The 12,712-nt window shown below is 39.2% G+C and overlaps 1 protein-coding gene across 3 annotated transcripts in view; it reads left to right on the plus strand.

Annotated features, from left to right (window-relative positions):
- LOC126336772 (phosphatidylinositol 4-kinase beta-like) overlaps positions 1–8,979 on the plus strand; it is a 224,822-nt gene extending 215,843 nt beyond the window's left edge. For all 3 annotated transcript variants that reach the window (XM_050000785.1, XM_050000784.1, XM_050000786.1), the window contains exons 10-12: positions 626–844; positions 5,155–5,402; positions 6,445–8,979. In XM_050000785.1, coding sequence (XP_049856742.1) covers positions 626–844; positions 5,155–5,402; positions 6,445–6,629 — 652 coding nt within the window. In that variant the 3' untranslated portion in view covers positions 6,630–8,979. The remainder of the gene's footprint in view (positions 1–625; positions 845–5,154; positions 5,403–6,444) is intronic.
- Positions 8,980–12,712: the final 3,733 nt, after the last annotated feature.

The raw sequence follows: 12,712 nt of genomic DNA on the forward strand, positions 1-12,712 counted from the left end.
TGAATCCATTGAAAGGAATAAGTATGTTAGTAAATTTGCTGTAAGCACTAACATTGTGAAGAGGAGCTGAGAAACAGTCCAAGCCACATTGGGAACAGCTGTAATTGCCTTATACAGCTGTTCAAGAAGCCTCTTGTAGCTGTTCGGTGAATGACTATTATTTTTGTCAAATTATAATGCTTACAGAAGAGTTTTAATGAGATAAAACTTCAGGGAGAAGGTTCCCCAGTTGAAAACTGAGGGCTAATCATTAAGTTTTAGTTACCACCAAAAATCAATCTGTGTCCATGACACTTGATGATGGTGCTGTCTTTGAAACTTTCCATTGAAATGCATTGCATAAAACAGAAACAAAACTCAGCAGGACACCCATAAGCATACTATTAATCAGCATTATTTTCAGACAGGAGCTGCTGTGAATCCCTCTGCAGAGTCGTAACTTGTTAGTTTCCTTTATATGCATGTTATTTATTTAATTGGCTCTTGATACACAAACAGTTGTTATACATTGCAGTCGTATCTGATTGGGGGAAACCAGGATGTACCTTGTAAATTTGTGAGATTAAAAATGCTTCCTCATTATTTACTTAAGTGACTTGCTCATCTTTCATTTTTGTTTTTCCAGGATTCTGTGTTTGTCTAATGACAGCGGGCTCATAGAAACTATACCAAACACAGTTTCATTACATCAGATCAAAAAGCACTGTCAACTTTCACTTCTTGAGTATTTTATTCGAGAGTACGGACCTCAGAATTCTGAAGCATTCCTCACTGCTCGTCAGAATTTTGTTGAGAGCTGTGCTGCTTACTGCCTCGTCTGCTACTTGATACAAGTCAAAGACAGGTAAGATTAGTGTGTTGAAATTATGTATGTGCATCTTAAGCATGTTAGACTGCATAGATTAATATGGCTTTCCCTAAAAGTCTTAGGGTGATTTACAGCCCTTTAAATTGTTAATGTGTCAGATCAGAGTGCTAATTTCCATTTTGTATGTAAATCTCATTCCCTTTGTTCCATCTCCTTGCACATCTTTACAACAGTGTCATATACTTGTAGTTAATTTTCTGTGAATGCTTCTTTTGCCACGTGTTTGGTCTGCTGTTTGCCAAGTCCAGCAGCATTATACAGTGACCTGAATGTTGTGGAATCTTTTCCTTATTGTTGTAGGTATTTAATGACACATGGCAATTTCAATCCTTTCTGATTCCTTTCCTGCCAATATTCTTTCATCTTTTTACTATGACTTTGTTTTCTTTCTCCAAACTGTTTCACTCTTCTTCTCTTACTTGATGTTATCTGGGAATCTTTCCAACTGTAAAACTACTATTTTGGAAACAATTTGTGTGCTCTGCAGTTTCAGCTTTGCACGATGTAATTGAATAATCCATTAAATTTCATGCATGCAGAATCCATCTCTTCTACCAATATTTCAGCAGCATATTATCCAACCATCCTCAGAGAGAATCTTGAGAACTGTCTCTTTGCTCATTCTGAGGGGGACCAGAAGATGCAGCTGAAATGTTAAACAGAAGAGATGGAATTTGTGCAGCTCATGCACAATAGTTACTGGACTATTTTGTGTGCTTCTTCTTTCATGTCATATGTTTTTTAATTATTTTAAGTTCTCATATCTAAATTGTATCTTTCTGTTGTGCTTCGGTATCTGTTTCAGTAGCCTGTTATCATAATTCTTTATGAAATCCCAAAAGTGTAAGCTTTCACACAAAGTCCTCCTAAAACAAAACACTCACACACTCACACACTCACACACTCACTCACTCACTCACTCACTCACTCACTCACTCACTCACTCACTCACTCACTACTGTTTCGAGTACTAGAACCCGACAGCAGACTGGAACTGCATGTGATGAGAGCGGCAACCTGCTCGACTGGTGGGTGGTGAGGGAGGAGGCGCCATGGGGTGGGGGTGGGGAGACAGACAGTGATAGTACTGATGGAGTGGGGGAAGATGCTGTGCTGCGTGTGGGAGTTTGCAGGGACATGGTGGGCTGCTAAGTCAAGAGTTCGGGGAGCTGTGCTGGAGGGGGTGGTAGGGGGAAGATAAGTAGAGAAGGGAAAAAGCCTTGTCGATGCATCAGTGGTGTATAAAGCATATGTAGTGCTGGAGTGGCAGGAGAGAAGGGAATAGGTAGATGGAGGAAAGGGAGACTAGCAAAGGTTGAGGCCAGGGGAGTTATGGGAATGAAGAATATGTTGTTCATGAACTATCTAGAGGAATCCTTTCTAACCATCCAGAATACCAAACCCTTCATCTGATTCAGATTCATTGACATCCTCTTCATGATTTGGACCAAGGGAGAGGACACCCTACCCCCATTCCTTCAGAAGCGCAACACAGTCCACCTAGTTCTCCCCACGATTCCTTGATGTTGACCTCCTCCTCAAGGAAGGCCACATCAGTACCTCTGCCCACGTCAAACACACCAATAGCCAACAATACCTCCACTTTGACAGTGGCCACCCATTCCATACCAAGAAGTCCATTCCAAACAGCCTAGCTACCCAAAGTTGTTGCTTCTTTAGGGGAGCAGTCCATCCCCAAATATGCAAAAGGTCTCACTAAGAGCTTCAAAGGCCAAAATTACACTTCCAACTTGGTCCAGAAAGAGATCTCCCATGCCTTGTCTCTTCAGTCACCTACAAACTCCTTCATACCCACTGCTTGGCCACAAAGGAGCATTCCTCCCTTAACTCAGTACCAACTACGACTGGAGAATCTGAATGACATCATCCCCATTACCACCCCCTCTCCCTCCCGCAACTACAGTGGTATTCCACTGTCAACTGAACCTACACAGTATCCTTTTCCATCCCTATTCCCAACCTCTTGCCTCATGGCTCATATCCTAGCAATAAACCTAAGTGCAAGGACTTGTCCAATACAGCCACCCGCTACCACTCACTCCTGTCCTGTCACAGGCATCTCCTCGCCCATCAAAGGCAGTGCTACCTGTGAAAGCTGGTATGTGATCTACAAACTAAGTTGTAACCACTGTGCCACTTTCTGTGTGGGTATGACCACTAATGCGCTGAATGGTGAATGGTAAACTGTGGCCAAGAGACAGCTGGACCACTGTTGTGGAACTCTCCCTACAGCATATCCTTTCTTCCCAAACCTGCCCAGGCCTCAACTTTAGTTAGTTCCTATCCTCCACATACTTGTTCCTTCCCTCCTCCCCCTCCAACATTACCCATGCCTTATATCCCACCGATGCACCTACAAGTCTTTTTCTCCCCTTCTCAACATCTCTCCTCTCTCTTTCCTCCTACCCCGTCAACACCCCCCCCCCCCCTTTCCAAACCACCCCTTCTCAGCACATATTCCTGAATCTGTTTGAAGATCCTGCATCGGCCACAATTTATCGGAATCCTCTTCCTGTTGGCTGATGACCGGTGCTATTCATGACGTTTTCCCCCTTAGAAAAGTTCACTTTCTTTTAAAGAAATTAGCAACTTCACTATTGTGGGATATTCTTTCCTTTTATAGTACCCTTATATGTGCCGACAAATTCCATCGGATTGGAAAGAATCAATACCTGTAACAGGACGAGGCTGCTTTTTTTTTTTCTTTCCTGAAGTACTTAAAAACACTGTTTCCCCCATAGGGGCTTTCTTCCGCACTGTTTACTTCACTGTCGTGTAAGTCTTGAAGTAGCACCCCTTTCCTTATAACTGTTTTTTCACCGAGTCCTACAGTTTTCGAGGTACACTCTAAAACTTTATCGGCAGGAATCGATGCGTGCCCAGGAACAGAAACAAATTATTTTCCGTGCTTGTAAAACTCATGCGTCCTCTGTAGCAATTCCAAAGCCTGACTATTTAATGGCACTCCACAGCGCAAGAGATTGTCGCATGGTGAACGACATCATTTTGGTGACATTGTTTAACAAACAAAAACTGTAGTCGAGGTGGTAACACAACATAACAGCAGGCGTTTGTGCACTAACATACAATGTTTACACGGAAGCCAGCAATGTGGTAGTGTCGACGCCAGAACCGGGTTTTGTTTGGTGCTGTTATTGGTTCAGATGATGTGGCGCCTCCCGTTCCTCGTTTGTTTGTTAGTTACTACCAACTCTATGGCACTTGGGGAGTGGCCTTGAAGTGACGTGTTTCAGCAGCGTGGGTATAACTTGCATAGAGGCATTCTGGTTTCAGTTCTGTTATTGTGTGCTAGTTTCGCAGTTTTGCATGGATTCTCTTTTACTGTATATGTTCTTGGTTATTCTGTATGTTTTTTCAAGTACCACCTACAGCAAGCAATTTTTAAAACTTTTTTTTATTTCATTATCTCCTAGATACTGTAACTTTTAAAGCTTTGCTATTTGTTCATATAAACCATTAAAAATTTTTGTTTTTTCGTGTTAACAATAAATTTATTTTTCACTTGCTAACGCTCCAAAAGGCTGATTTTTGTTTCTGCTAAATTTTTTGAGAGTTAACTGCTCATCGTCTACACATTCAAGACAGCCTTCATTAATAAAGCACTCGTTCCCTCCCTAGTTTATTGGCGATACCCAGTATTACTTTTTTCATTTCAAAATTCTACTGCTGTTTTCTGACACAGTTATACATGTCTTGCAGGTAAACTCACACTTTACCAGACAATTGATTTTTTTTAATTACTAGAAATTTTGACGAGGACTATTACTTCCACTTTCATATTTTTAAAGTCTCCATGTTTATGATAGCTTGAAAGAATTAAAATATATTTGTTTCATTTCCATAGTTCTAAACTATGTAGAATAACATACCTGTCCCAAAAACTGGGATTTCAGTAGTATGTTGTCACTGCAGTGAACCGGTAAAATGGCGTAATTTTTAAATGTGCTTGTTTAGATGCAGCACATCTTGCAAGCTTTTGTAAAAAGAAAGCTTACAAGCTGTAGCTGTGATTTAGTTACTACAAAATTACATTGATATTAATAGCACAGTTATGTGATACTTGCTAGTAATAGTAGCAAAGTAGCAGTTGTGTTTGGAATTAGCAGATGAAACATTTTAAGTCAGTCTTCAGGAAATGGCGTTGTACTATCATTACATAGATTTGCCTGTCCTTAGTTTGTTAAGAGTAATTGCAATTCTCATTTTTGTTGATTATTGGTTCACGAAGAATGATTATTTTGCAGGCACAATGGCAATATCCTCCTGAATAACGAAGGTCGTCTTATACACATTGATTTTGGCTTCATGTTGTCAACTTCACCAAGAAACCTTGGGTTTGAGATGTCCCCATTTAAGCTCACTCAAGAGTTTGTGGATGTGATGGGAGAAGAAGACATGTTTAATTATTTTAAGTTTTTGATCCTGCAGGGTTTAGTAGCTGCAAGAAAGCATATGGACAAAATAGTCAGTCTTGTGGAGGTTATGTGCTCAGGTAAGTTGCTTCTAAAACATATAAATCATTAACAAGCAGAAAAATTGCATTGTTGTTACCGAGTATGAAATTCCCCCACCCCCTTCCTCCTTGGAAAGTGCACAATAAATTGAAAATATATTGCAATGTGTGTTTGGCTTTTATTGAGTGATTACCCTCTTTAGTTATGTAAAAAGGAACAAAAATGCTCAAAACTTCATCAGTAAAAGCAGAAAGTACCTGATAGAACTTTTCAATTTGTAGTATAAGAAAAAAATGATGGTAACAATTGCTGTGGAAAACAGTCATCCAAACTATATACATAACTTTTAGAGTGACAACTTGGGCACAAAACAAATGTAAACTTGACACAGTAACCATTTCAACAAAGTTGAACCAAAAGTGGGAAACAGAGAATAGAGAAACAACTAGTAGATGCAGACTCTATGGTAACAATAGTGATGTTATGACTGTCTCACCATTGTTTGAAGTTTTTGATAGTTTTGGAGAGAAACAAAGGCATATTAAAAGAAATTGACTCAGTGGGGCAGTTTACCGAGACAGCAGTTTGAATACAATGTGAATATTAAGTATTGTTGTTGGCAGAGTAATAATGAAACATATTGGAAGGGCAGGTTGTTGTTGGAGCAAAGAGTGGCAGTCGTTAGCGGGGACAGTTGTGGGATAGCAGTTGATGTACCCTCCCCCCCCCCCCCCCCCCCTTTGAGAACTGTCGCTGTACTGCTACAGAAAAGATGTCTTCACAATCTGCATTCGATATTAACAAGTTTCTCTTCTTCAGAAACAATTTTCTTGCTATTACCAATCTACATTTTATATCTTCTCTACCTCGGCCATCATAAGTTATTTTGCTACCAAAATAGTAAAATTCATCTACAATTTTTAATATCTCATTTCCTAATATAATTCCCTCAACACCACTAGGTTTACCATGACCACATTACATTACCATTGTTTTGCTTTTGTTAATACATTAACAGTATCACTAATTAATTGCTAAAGGTGTAATAATTGTCTACTGTATATCTTAATTCCCTTTTAGATTCCCAGCTACCATGCTTGAAGTCTGGTGCAGTTACAGTACAAAACTTAAAGAAGCGCTTCCACATGAGCATGACAGAAGAGCAGCTACAAGTGCTTGTAAACAATCTTGTTGAATCAAGCATCCATTCTCTCAGCACTAAGCTGTATGATGGCTTCCAATATTTCACCAATGGGATCTTGTGAAGTGCTGTGTTTGTGTAAAGTATTGTTCGCAAAAGTTAATTGAAATTCTTGTTGTTTGCTGTAAGACATTTGTTCCTCGCATGTGAAAAAGTTGATTATTAAATTCAGTTTTAAAACGTTCAGACAGTTTATTAATTTACTGCTGTTTGTATGTTGTGTAAATAAAAATTGTAAAAAATATTTTTGTTCATAAGGAGGATGTGGCTGCAGATGTGTGGACTTGCTTGACTTTACCATGTAAAGTGTTACTGTGCACATTTGCTATGTAATTCTGGCAAATTATAACTGAAAGGGTAGCAACCCTGAATTCAAGAAAAGTCTGGTAATACTGGACTGAACAACCTTATTGATCAATATGTTGTTTGTGGTATTATGAACACAATATTTACTGAAGTTGCAAGAAAAGTAAAATGCTTCCCATATTTTATAATTGTTTTCTGATGTGATATTAGTATAATAATAAAAAAATGATTACATCAGTGAGGTGTGTGCCTCATTCTGTAATAAAATATTAACACTATAAAGTCAGGAGCAGTGGCTACTTTTCTTAGACATGGTTGATGATGATTGGAAATTCTGATTTACAAATGTATTTTGTCCTGTTACTGAAGTCATAAATTATTACTGTGTACTAAAATTTCAGGTGAAAGTATTTGGTGTCAGATATTTTTGTCTTCTGCTGAGAAATGCAAGCAGAAATAAACCATTCCTGGCAATACACAGGCTTAACTTAACCATATTTTAATCATTATACATATTAAGATTTAATGCTGAAAAATTTTTATAGCTCTGTGTCTTTTCATATGAATAAATGAAATACTGATTGTCTGACTATGCAGATTTCAAAATTGCAAAGAATTACATCAGCATATTGTTAAATACTCATGAAGCAACCCCCCCCCCCAAAAAAAAAATCCATTTTAATGTTCTGGAGCGCATTTCAGTCATACAAATAAGTGTGTGTGTGTGTGTGTGTGTGTGTGTGTGTGTGTGTGTGTGTGTGTGTTGGCGGTGCACATGGCATTCAGCAAAAATGTTAATCCTTTTTAAAAAGAGAAACCAGCAGTACTTTTGTTTAAAACCATTTTAGCCAATCAGTGGAATTTTAGAAGTTTGTCAGATACTCAGCAATCAGAAAGAACTTCTTCATTCTAGCTTATATTTTTCAAATTCTATGTTATGTATGGGATTTAGTAATTGAATTTCTTTTCAAATTAAAAGGATACATTACTTCAAAGGAAAAACTTTTTTTTTTTTTTTTAATTTTCAGCAATTGATTGTAATATTGCCTTGCCATTAGTTAAAAATGTACCTTATAATTTTTATCTGGAAATATGTGGATAATGCAGCAACATTGAAGAAATTCATCTTACTTCCATTGTATGATTTAATTAAAATATTATTGTTTGTAATAAAATTTTGTACCTTTAAGTTAGTTACCAGAATTGATCTGAACCAACCTAAGGTATAATTTTGTTGGGGTTGTAGTTAGTAGTAATGATTTCTTCCATTTGCATTTAAGAGTGGAACTTTATTAAATTTAAGTACAACCACGTAAGTCAATGTGTCATACAATGGTGTAGGGCACACATTTATTTTACAGTATTTCATAAAATGGAACTGTAATCCTCTCCACATTACAAATTAATCCTGTTGTGTGCAGCTCTCATATTATACAAGTTTTCATTCATTCCATAAAGTGTATCACTCTTCATTTCACATTATATGCATTAAAACTAAACATACATTTAAGACTGAAACACTATGTGAAATAAAATACTGATTGCATGATCTTATTTTAGTGTAACAATACTGTGTTACGGCAATTTGTTTTGTGTGTTTAATTAGTGTTCTGTTAATTGAGGTCAGTAGTACTTCAGTTTATATTTATATTCTTCTGTGGTCTTTGTATAGGTGAACTGTGTCTTATGTATTTGTGTCAGTGTTATTTTGTTTCACATTTGTAAAAAAAAAAAGTTTGCTATTTAAATATGTTTACACACACTGACCCCACAGTTTTTAATGTGGGTCGTGCCTATATAGGTGCTGGGAAGAAAATGTGAAATTTTCTTGCTGCTGTAATTAGTGTGCGTCAGATGTACTTCAAAATGTAATGAATTTTGAGCTGTGTGACTGTTAAGAAACTCTTCTCATCAACTTATGTAAATAGATGTATCAAGCTCATGAAGAAGAGACAGATTTTTCTTAACATCATATCAGATTGTTGACTTATTTAATTCCCGTAATAGTAATATTCACTATGTAACCGTGTAATGTTTGATATTAAAGATCATGTATATTGCTGTCATTCCATTTGTATTTTATGAAATAAATTTATAAACTCATGTCACAGCTTGATTTATTTGTTGCATTCTTGTAATTTATATAGAAAAATTGTCCATTTGAGAAACATTGGAAGTGGAGAAAAAGGATAGTTACATTTGGAAGACCTTAAATAAACCATTAGAGAGAGGAACACTTGCAAGTTCATCAAGCAGATAAAATACCCATTGAAACAGCGTACGACCTAATCTTGTGTGTCTTAGTGGACAAGTTTAATGCTATGAATTTAAAAGTTTTTTTTTATCCATGGTTACTCAGTTTATTTTTCAGTTAGTAATTTTTTTCTGTATGTAATAACTGAAAATTATTGCCGTGGGTTGGATTTCAGTGTAAACTTTCAATACCCTAGTAACTGACCAAGTCACTCAGTTCACAGGAAGATGCTTAGTAAAGTACTGTGCTGTCAAAACGAACTATGGTGTGGTGACAGCTTTACTTAATGCTAACACTTACTCTCTGCACTTATAAAAATTAAGCTAAAACACCAGGAATCATAAAAAATTGATGTAAGACAAAAAATTTCCTTCTCATTTGATAACTAATAATGTTTGCACGACATTTATTCTATGTCGTGGAATAACACGATTGAATATTTGAAACATTGTTATTGTTCAAAAACTTGCAAGATGTTGGGTTTTATGAAAAATACAAGGTGAACTGATATGTATCTGGAATCATTGATTTATTTTAGTACTTATATGTATAGCTAAAATAAAATAATCCAACATAACAGTGCAGCCATATATTTAGAAAACATCTTACTTTATTTCCTGTTGAAATACTATCAGCTGTTAGGCAACCCACAGTATTGTCATAGAAGAGCATGGTCACTGGGCGCACACAACACGTGCTAATGCATCACAACAGATTTTCATTAAAAATACATAGATTTTGACAACAGATGCCCATAATTAACTTTTTCTGTATCCAAGATCTTGTAAGCTTGTACATGCAGGACTAGACTCTCTTGGCCTATTTGTGTGTGTTGAATGAATGCTTCAGGTTGGGTACTCTTGTCATATTTCCACATTTCGTCTTAACCTTTTGAGCACTATGGTAGCTGCATGTTGTGCATGGGCCTGTTGTCAACATTTTCCCTAACAGTTCAGTGGAATGGTATGGTATTTCACAACCTCCATTTTGGTTGGCCCTCACTAAGTTAATAATATGTGTTTATAGTAATGATCTCTTGTTTCAGTTTGCAGATTATTACAGCAACACTTTTGTAATGAAATAGAGAGGTAGTATGTATTCTGCCCCTATTGATTTTGTTAAAAAAGGGTAGTCCACCAGGAAGTGGCGAACAGTTAAAATTTTGGCGGAATATGTACAAAGAGGCGGGGTAGCGCCACTTAGCAAATGATGATGGCTAAAGAGGCAGTGCCCAATATGCAGCCGAGTTAAAATAATCTCCTCCCAGTGGTAGGGCTGACAGATCATCCAAGGCACTGGGAGAGGCTTAATAAGCCCGAGCTTATTCCCGTGAAGGGAAGACCATTGGCGATGCCAAAGGGACACCACCTCCTGACAGACGTCAAAGCAGAGATCATCAGAGGGAAAAGAGGTACTCGCGGGCTGACGTAAGAGGACTGCAGCCTTGGCACCAGTGTCAGCAGCCTTTTTTCCTGGCAGCCCAACATGACCAGGAACCGACAGAAACATGACACTGGCTCCACCAAGAGTGAGCAAGTGACAGTTTCCCTGGACCATCTGAATAAGGGATGGGCAGTGTACAGTGCACATAGACTTTGAAAGGCACTGAGTGAGTCTGAGCAGAGGACACAATTGAAAAGCCTGTGTCGCTGGATGTACTCCGTGGCCTGATGCAGGGCAAAGAGCATGGCTGTAAATACTGAGGAGTGTGCTGGAAGCCAATATTGAGTGCCAGTGACGAAGGTACACCCGACCCCACAGTCAGTCGGAGAGCTATCAATGTATACAAAAGTACTATTGCGAAATTCCATGCAAAAGTCATGAAACTGAAGGCAATAGACCGAGGCTGGAGTAGTGTCCTTAGGAAGCGAATGAAGGCCAAGGTTAACATGGGCCGCTTCACGAAGTCAAGGTGGTGAAGGGTTCACACCCACCGGGAAAGTCACTGGTAGTGTGAAGTTAAGGCACCGTAAGAAGGGCCGAAAGCCCTATACTCATGATCAAAGGAATCATCAAAGAAGGAGGCTTAGAAAGGGTGGCCACACATGGTAGACAAACGGCATGAAAACCTGCTGAGGAGAAAGTCATGGCGGTAAGACAGTGGTAGTTCAGCAGCATCATCATACAGACTCAACCGGGCTAGTGTAGAAGGCAACTGTGGCTAAACAGATGCCATGTTGGTGGACAGTGTTGAGATGCCATAAGAGGGATGGGTGTGCAGATGCATAAACAACCTCAGTCGAGTTTCGAACGGACAAGGGACTAGTACAAATGGAGGAGGGTGGTTTGATCGGCACTCCAGGAAGTGCCATTGAGGACATGTAGGGCACTGAGGGACCACATACAGTGGGCTGCCAGGTAAGATTAATGGGAGGACCAAGAGAGTTTTCTATTGAGCATGAGCTCGAGGAGTTTCATAGTTACAACGAACGGAAGGGCAATAGGCCCGAGATGGAGAGATGGTGGGAGAAACCATTGGCGCCACCAGAAATTCATACAGACAGTTTTGTCAGTGGCAAAGTGAAAGTAAAGACAAACAAGACAGCACTGAAGACACCATCCAGTGAGACATGTCCATGGAGAACTGCAATAGATGGCAAAATCATCAACAAAAAGGGAGCCGGAGATGCCAAGCAGGAGACAGGTCATTATAGGCTCAATGGTGATACCAAAGAGGACAACACTCAGGACAGAACCTTGAGGCACACTATTTTCCTGGATAAAGGTGTCAACAAGGCAGAAACCATGAGCACTTTGAAAACTCGGTCTTGTAAAAATGCCTGAAGAAAACAGGTCAGGTGCCCACAGAAGGCCCACATACAAACAGTACGGAGGATACCAGTTCTTCAGCAGGTGTTGTAGGCCTTCTCCAAATCGAAAAACATGGCCACAGTCTGGGATTTCCGCAGAAAACCATTCATGACATGGGTGGACAAAGTAACAAGATGGTCAACTGCAGAATGCCACACTCGAAATCCACACCGTGCATTTGTTAGTAAATGGTGAGACTCAAGCCACCACACCAGCCAGGCGTGAATCATACATCCCATCATCTTGCAAACGCAGCTGGTAAGAGAGATGGGGCAATAGCTAGAAGGAAGGTTTTTGTCCTTACCGGGCTTAGGTATGGGTATGATGGTGGTTTCATGCCAGTGTCCAGGAAATGTGCCCTCTGCTCATATTCGGTTGTATGTGTTAAGCAGAAAGGCCTTGCCCACAGGAGAAAGGTGCTGCAAAATCCAAATGTGGATGGCATCTAGCACAGGGGCAGAGGATCGGGATGAACTGAGAGCATGATCTAGCTCCTTCATAGTAAAGCCGGCTTTGTAGCACTCATGATTCGGAGAAGAGAAGGGTATCATCCAAGCCACCTCAGCTTGTTTCTGATGAAAGAAGGCAGGGTGATAGTAGGAATAGCTAGAAACTTCAGCAAAATGGTGGCCAAAGGTGTAGATAGCAATATGGTCCACAATGACATCGTCAGGCCGGAAACTGGGGAATAGATCTTGGTTCCAGAGAGCCGTTGGAGGTTGGCCCACACAACAGAGGAAGGTGTGGAACTGTTAAAGAACTATAATGAAATCCAG

The sequence above is a fragment of the Schistocerca gregaria genome, chromosome 2 (genome assembly GCF_023897955.1).
Source record: "Schistocerca gregaria isolate iqSchGreg1 chromosome 2, iqSchGreg1.2, whole genome shotgun sequence".
Taxonomy (NCBI): Eukaryota; Metazoa; Arthropoda; class Insecta; order Orthoptera; family Acrididae; genus Schistocerca; species Schistocerca gregaria.